Genomic DNA, 7,883 nt, shown 5'->3' with positions numbered 1-7,883 from the left:
TGGAGTGCTTATCTGATAGCACCGTAAACCCTTAACCCTCAACCCAACTAGGTCAAGGGGTGTCTGAAAAGCTCATGTGTCTAATTTATGCTTTGGCACCATCTTGCAACTTAGGGCCTTGACAAACCAAATGGCATTTTGTGGGTCATTTTTTTTACAAAACTATTCCATTGACTTACATAAAAATCATGGCAAAATTGCCACGAACGAGATTTTTCAAAAAAAACAAGATCGTGGCAATTTTGCTACGATTTTACCGCGATTTTAATGTAAGTCAATGGAGGCATTTTTTATAAAATGAAACGATCCACAAAACGCTATTTGGAGTGTCAGGCCCCTTTCACACTTTTTCCAACCAGCGATGTTCAGAAAGGCCTGTTTCCAATTCCAACTAAATTTGCACTTTTCAATTAGTGCCTTTCCGATCCGATCCAATCCGGATTTCCGATTTATGCAGAATGTAAATTTTTTGTGGGGTCAATACATTTTGTAAATTGTAAAAAAAAATATTTTTAGCGGATGTACACTATCTTGTTAAAACCACATTTCTGGCAACCACGGTGAACTTCTGTATTCAATGATTGGTCCAATAGCTCTAAAGTCTTTTGATTGGCCTAAAATTACCATGGTAATACTTCTAGAGTTCTCTGATTGGGCTAAAATGTCCAATTTGCAGTAATGCAGCATTTCCATTTCCGCATACCAATTACCACCACGGTAACCTGATTTCCTGTCGTAAACTCGGAATTCTGTTGAAATTTTCTGACCATCCCTATTCCCAAATGCTGACAAGTAGAACAAGCTGGTAAGTGATGTTGAGGGGGGCTCCAAGTGGTTGCAGGGTCTCTCTCTGCTCATTATCTGCTATATCTGGTGGGTGGGGCATAGTATAGTCCTGCTAGGAACCTGCACAGGGTTTTTTTCATAATAAAGTAAAAATATTTTAATAAAATATATACTGGTTTCGCTGATGGTTTATAAATATAAACTATAGCAAAATTGAATTTTAGGCCCCGTTCACACTTGCGTTTTGGCATGCAAACGGACCGGATTCGGATCGGATCAGGACCTGATCCGGATCGGAACCATACGGTTCCTATCCGATCCGATCCGGATCCGGTCCGTTTGCATCAGGCATGCATCAGGCTGCCATCTGGATCCGTGTGGTAAAAACAGCGAAATAAAATAAAAAATTGTTGGGGTCAGCAGAAAGTGCACCTGGTGCACCTGTAGAATCAGGTCCTCCGCTGTTTAGGCCTCACCTCCACCTCCAACATACTGCCAAACAGCTCCAGCACGTAAGGTCACTGCTGCTCCACTGCTGCCCATGTGTCCCCATCCGAAATGGCCGATAGAATACGCATAGGAAGTGGGGTAGAACGTCAGGTGTTTGTATCCTGTGTGTTCTGTGCTTTCCGTAACCCATAGGTTTCTATTTCCCGATGGTGCAGTCAGGCTCCGGTCCAGGTGCGTGGGCCGGATGATCCGGACCCGAAAAATAGCGCATGTTGGAAAAGTGTCCGGAGTCCGGATCTGATCCGGCTCCGTTCTGTATGGAGCATACGCATGTGAACGTCCGCATAGACTTTGCATTGCTATGCGGAACGTACCGAAGGTGACCTGGAACAGAAAGCTTCAAGGTGAGGAGGATCAGGATGATTGGAATGAATTTAGCACAGAACAATTACATCCCAGTGCCCTAATCCACAAACAGGGTCTTTTTAGCGAGATCACAGATCACCAATAACAGGGAGCAGCTTTCAGAAATGAAACCCTGGAGGTCCATGCAGAAAAAGGAAAATGTGCCTGAAGTTGGGCTATAGAATAATAATCATGTTTTCATACTGTAGCTTAGAACTCCATATTTTAGATTAGAATTTGAAGGAGTAAAGCTCTGTTGGCACTACATAAATACTAATAAAAAATGTTTTAGTGCATTCGTTTTTTAGCAGCAGTCAAGGTGTTCTTCAGTAACATTACAACAGTCATAGGTCCAACTCCACCAGGAACAGGCGTGATGTAGCCAGCTTTTTCTTTAACTCCTAAAAGATACAACAAAAAACATAGTGTAAAAAATATTATCTCAAAATTAATTCAAATTAAATCCTCATTATAGACCATTGCCACCAATCTGCTTTCTTATGGTTGGTCAAAAATTGAATGCCAAGAAGCCAGATTTCTTTGTTCAAATACCAATGTATCCCCTTGCTGTGCACACTGTAACCCCCCCCCCCCCCCCCTTCCCCACTTCACATTCCCACCAACTTCTCCAATACACACATCAAAGGATAAACTTCTCCAATACACAAAACCAAAGGATTGGGCAGCACGGTGGCGTAGTGGTAAGCGCTCTTGCCTTGCAGCACTCGGTTTAAATCCCAGCCAGGTCAACATCTGCAAGGAGTTTGTATGTTCTCCCAGTGTCTGTGTGGGTTTTCTCCGGGCACCCCGATTTCCTCCCACACCCCAAAAACATACAGATAAGTTAATTGGCTTTCCCCTAATTGGCCCTAGACTACAACACATACACTACACAATATAGGCATATGACTAAGGTAGGAACTAGATTGTGAGCTCCTTCGAGGGACAGTTAGTGACAAGACTATATATATATTCTGTACATCGCTGGGGAAGATGTCAGCGCTATATAAATACTAAATAACAATAGTTATAAACAGAAACAAGGGCCATAATTTCCTTTTGGTTGAAAAAAATGTGCTCATATTATTCCTCCCGCTCAAACACCAGGTAAACTTTGGAAGCCTTAAAGTCCGGAACATTCCCTGGCCCTGCCCTATACTATTTGTAAGTATTGTGTTATTAGCCCTGGATGCACCAACCCTGTCCAACTCTATAAACAGCCTAGAGGAGAATACTCTTGTGGACGGTATTTATGTGTCACACAGTGGCGTAGCAATAGGGGGTGCAGAGGTTGTGACCGCATCAGGGCATACATGCATGCATGCATTATGGGAATAACTACTCTCTTTGATTTCTGCATGCTCCTAATTATGGGTACACATAGTACGATTTTCGTTGCGATTCTCCGACCCAATAGTTTTTTTCCGCTCCATCCTGCACTTGATTCTGCGCTCGATTCTCTTATCTTCGCTCATTTTTCTTATCAAACATAAGGGGTTTTATCAATCGGATACATCTATCGCATGGAAAATCGTACCGTGTGTACCCAGCATAACACCTTGGTGGTTTATCAGATTATACAGAGCATATTGAAAAATCCAGCAGATGCCTCCAGAAAGCAATGTGATATCTCTAGATATAACTCTGGGTTAGAAGTTTTGCATGCATGGCCCAGCAGCGCGCCCCTGCCCCGTACCTGGGAGTGTTCTGCGCCTGTTAAAGAGAAACTCCAACCTAGAATTGAACTTTATCCCAATCAGTAGCTGATACCCCCTTTTACATGAGAAATATAATGCTTTTCACAAACAGACCATCAGAAGGCGCTGTATGACTGATTTTGTGCTGAAACCCCTCCCACAAGAAGCTCTGAGTACCGCGGTACTCTGGGCAAACTGCCACAATGTAACAATGTTCACAGACAGGAATGAGCGGTTTACAGCTGTCTCTAACAGCCAAAACAGCTAGGAGCAGCTACATAACCTGCCCACAGTAAAAATGTCACCATGTAATAAATGTCAGAATGTAAATCGGGGAGAGGAAAGATTTTACGATGAGCAAACACTGACTAAATCATTTATACATAATTATGGTAAAAAATTAAGCACTTTTTTTTACTACATTACTTTCACTGGAGTTCCTCTTTAAGTACTACTGCGCAGACGCAGACCGTTGCCAGCTGTAGGAGCATGTCGGAGAAGTGCGCAGAGCCAGACTGGTGAAGATATCTGAAAAGGCTTGGTGTTTCTTTAACAGTTTCACAGCATCAGAACTTTGTTTTTCTTACATAAGCCTTATTTTTAGCTGCACAGAAGCTAAGCTCCGCCCCATCAAAGAAAACTGCCAGGGCATTTTTCCCCTGATGTTGTGCAAAGCATGATGGGATTTCCTATGTTGTTCTTGTTGCCTAGCAACTGGGAGGGGTGATAAGGACACAGGACAGTTGGAACAACTGTGGCTCATGCTCCCTGTCACCTCCTTTCAACCAAAAAGATGTCTGCCCTCATGAAATCAAACATTTGCCTGTTCTTTTAAAACAGAGTGGGTAAGAGATTATATTAACTATCTATTTTAACTATTTGACATTCCTGGACGTGAAACTCACGTCCAGGAAGCCATGTGCGCTCCTGCGCGTCCACACAGCCGATCGCGCGCGTGCACGCGCGCTCCCGGCCGGCGGTTTGTTAGCCAGTGAATCAGTGAATCGGGCAACGGTGCCCGATCACTGATTCCTCTCCCCCGCAGAAAAAGCGACAGCTTCTCTCGGAAGCTACGCTTTTTCTGCTTCCTATGTCGCTCTAAGCGTACGTGGTACGCTTAGAGTGACGTCACTGTAAACAACTCATGGCTGCCATCTTGTGGCCAAAAAGTAAACTACATCTAAATGTTAAATAAAAATAAAAATACACATATATTTACAAAAAAAAAATACAATTTCAATCCCACCCTCCCAAAAATACCCACATAAAATGTTTAATTAAAAAAAAAAAAAATTACAATAAAAAAAAAAAAAAAAAAAAATATTTACCTAAGGGTCTAAACTTTTTAAATATCTATGTAAAGATGAAATATTTTTTTTTTTTTTAATTATAAGCTTGTAAATAGTGATGAATGCAAAACGGAAAAAATGCACTTTTATTTCCAAATAAAATATTGTCGCCATACATTGTGTTAGGGACATAATTTAAATGGTGTAATAACCGGGACAAATGGGCATATACAATACGTGGGTTTTAATTATGGAGGCATGTATTATTTTAAAACTATAATTGCCGAAAAGTGAGAAATAATGATTTGTTTCCGTTTTTTTCTTATTCTTCCTTTTAAAATGCATTTACAGTAAAGTGGCTCTTAGTAAAATGTACCCCCCAAAGAAAGCCTAATTGGTGGCGGAAAAAACAAGATATAGATCAGTTCATTGTGATAAGTAGTAATAAAGTTATAGGCTAATGAATGGGAGGTGAACATTGTTCGGATGCATGAAGCGAAAAACGACTGAATGCGAACTGGTTAATTAACATAACTAATGTAACTTACTGACAGTATGTTTGTTTAAGCTGAAGTTCCTTTTTAAGTCATTTTAATGGCATATATTGATGTTTCCAAACAAATCTATGTATTCCTTTTTGATCTTGCATGTATATAGTTGTGTGCTCCAACATCTTGCAGGCCTACAGGATTGGAGTCTGATGAAGGCGGAATAGCTAAAAGCTTACTCTTATTTTTTTTAAGTTAGCCAATAAATGGTATCATCCAGATTCAAAGCTTCTTGCTATTGATAATTGTGATTGAATTGTGAGGACACTTTTCCTCTGAAGATTACGGAACCTTTCATAAGTGTTGAATGTAAAGAATTACATTTTATTTGTATTAAAATAAAATAAAATACAGGCTGCTATAGGTAACATTATTTTCCTAAGTAAGACATTGATTGCCTTATTTAAAAATAAAAAAAAATAAAAAAAAAAAAAGCAAGATGATCATAATTCCCTTTTTTATGTATTTTATGTATTTCAGCAGCACTGGAATGTCTGTTTGGCAATTTATGTCCTGATGGAATAGTATATCTGCATAGCAATTTAAGACATGTTGGGATACAAAAAAAATCAAAAATGAAAGGCATCCGGTAGATTTAGTTCAAACTTGTTGAATAAGGAAGCCAACGCAGAGAAAATTGTTTGAGTCATAAATTAATTTATACAATCATTTAATATCCCCACTATTTGTTCAGCAATAGTGTCTGCGTCACAGACCATCCTGTGAAATTGGTATGAGCAGAATTTAGCACATTTCATAAACTTTGTGTACCTTATGCTGGTAAGCATTGGATCATGAAGACAAATATAAAAATAAATAAGGATTTTTAAAATTATTTTTACGGCATCTATTAGAATGTTATAACCAGTAGGTGTAGTTAAACTAGCAGATTAGGAATGCCTTCCATAACCACAAACACAGATCAACCAAGTGTTTGTATTTATGTCTTCATAGAGCAGTAGGAAGAGGGAGGAATTTTGACATCGTATAGCCGTTTTAAGTAATACAGCATCAGAGTTGATTTGGAGTTTTGCTTTATACAAGTACACTTTATTAGAAAAATGGCCCATGGAATTCATTCAAAGTAGAAAGTTAAAGTACACCTGTAATGAAAAAAAGTGCTCCTAGGGTGAACAAACTTTTTGACTCAAGGGCTACATTGGGTTCATAAGTTTGAACAAATGGCCAGAACAGAAGAGGAGTGAATGCAGCGAAAAATCGGTGTGGCCATGTCAGGATGTTGATGGAACAAGCTATAACATAACAGGTTAAAGGACCACTGTTGAAAAAAATCTTAAAATTTAAAAATATATGTAAACATATACAGATAAGAAGTAAGTTTCTCCCAGAGTAAGTGAGCCATATATTACTTTTCTCCTATGTTGCTGTCACTTACAGTAAGTAGTAGAAATCTGACAGAACCGACAGGCTTTGGACTAGCCATTCTCCTCATGGGGGGTTCTCGGGGTTTTCTTTATTTTCAAAGGCACTTAGTGAATGCCAGTTGTTCCGACCAACTGCCAAAAAAAGTGTACGGTGAGCAGGGAGGCTGGCAAGTATCTTTGTATAAATCTTTTTCAGGGATTGTCTTTATAAATAATAAAGGCCATGTTGAGAATCCCCTATGGAGAGATGGACTGGCCCAAAACCTGTTGGTTGGCTCTGGCAGAAATAGACAAGCCTGATCAGATCCACTCTACTGCATAGGCGCAGACACCTCACACCTGCGAAGTAAAATGGACCCGATCAGGCTCTGCTATTTGCTCTGAAGCCCAAGCGGAAAGACACAAGTGCGCTTGTGCGAGGTGTGTCACAGGCTTGTTACGGGTCCGGAGCCAGATTATCACTGTAGTTTTCTGGGGGCTGCCATTGCTGGATCCCTGAGGCCGAGAAGGACGGGGAAGCCTTTTTAGGAACCATAGTACAGTATATCCTTATTAATTTTTATTATGAAAAAAATTAAAAATGTTTTACATTTTTAATACATTTTTGAAAACAAGAGCCTCTTGTGGTGTAGTAATTTTGTAATTATCAGAGTATAGAGGTGAAAGGATTATACTGGCAAAAGGAGGTTACCTGATGGACAACCATGCACCATGCAGATGTGGATAACAAGCCCGCCTCACAGATCAAGGCTGTCATTGCACTTCAGGGAAGAAAAGGGTCAGTAAAAATACTCCCCTGACCACCACCACTGTGGGTAACTGTGAATTGGGGTAGGAGGCATCAAACATTAGAAAAAGTTAAAAAATTTAAAAATGGAAGACTTGTCCTTTGTGTCTAAATAAACATCCTTTTATGACCACATGCTTGTGTCTTCTTGGAGGAGGTAAGTAACCACCCACCCATCCATCCATCCATTTTTAAACAATTCACAAATAAACATTAATGCAGACTGAAGTTCTGCTATTGTGTTCTCTAGTCAACCAGGCCTAGTGTAACATAAATATAGATTACCTTCCATATCTACATCTCCAACTATCAGCGCTTTCCCAGTCACTGGATCGTCTATGTGATTAATGCCAACATCAATGACAGCTGCTCCTTCTTTAATCATGTCTGCTGTGATTAGTTTTGGAATACCTGAAACAAAAATCAAAGCATTGCAGTAAAGAAAACCAGCAGAGCACCTACAAAACAATAAAGACATGGAATAACATGGTATATGACTACATGTAGAAAGTTGGAGTTCCTCTCAGACTTAGATG

General features: G+C 39.8%; 1 protein-coding gene across 1 annotated transcript in view; it reads right to left on the bottom strand.

The window, feature by feature from the left end:
• Nucleotides 1–288: 288 nt before the first annotated feature.
• Nucleotides 289–7,883, bottom strand: part of MTHFD2L (methylenetetrahydrofolate dehydrogenase (NADP+ dependent) 2 like) — a 160,541-nt gene continuing 152,946 nt past the window's right edge. The window contains exons 8-9 of the mRNA XM_068271081.1: nucleotides 7,633–7,758; nucleotides 289–2,042 (exon numbers count right to left, since the gene is read on the bottom strand). Coding sequence (XP_068127182.1) covers nucleotides 1,930–2,042; nucleotides 7,633–7,758 — 239 coding nt within the window. The 3' untranslated portion in view covers nucleotides 289–1,929. The remainder of the gene's footprint in view (nucleotides 2,043–7,632; nucleotides 7,759–7,883) is intronic.

Source organism: Hyperolius riggenbachi, chromosome 1, assembly GCF_040937935.1.
Source record: "Hyperolius riggenbachi isolate aHypRig1 chromosome 1, aHypRig1.pri, whole genome shotgun sequence".
In the NCBI taxonomy this organism is placed as follows: domain Eukaryota; kingdom Metazoa; phylum Chordata; class Amphibia; order Anura; family Hyperoliidae; genus Hyperolius; species Hyperolius riggenbachi.
Note: the sequence above shows the minus strand (reverse complement) of the source record. Positions and strands in the feature narration are given on the sequence as shown.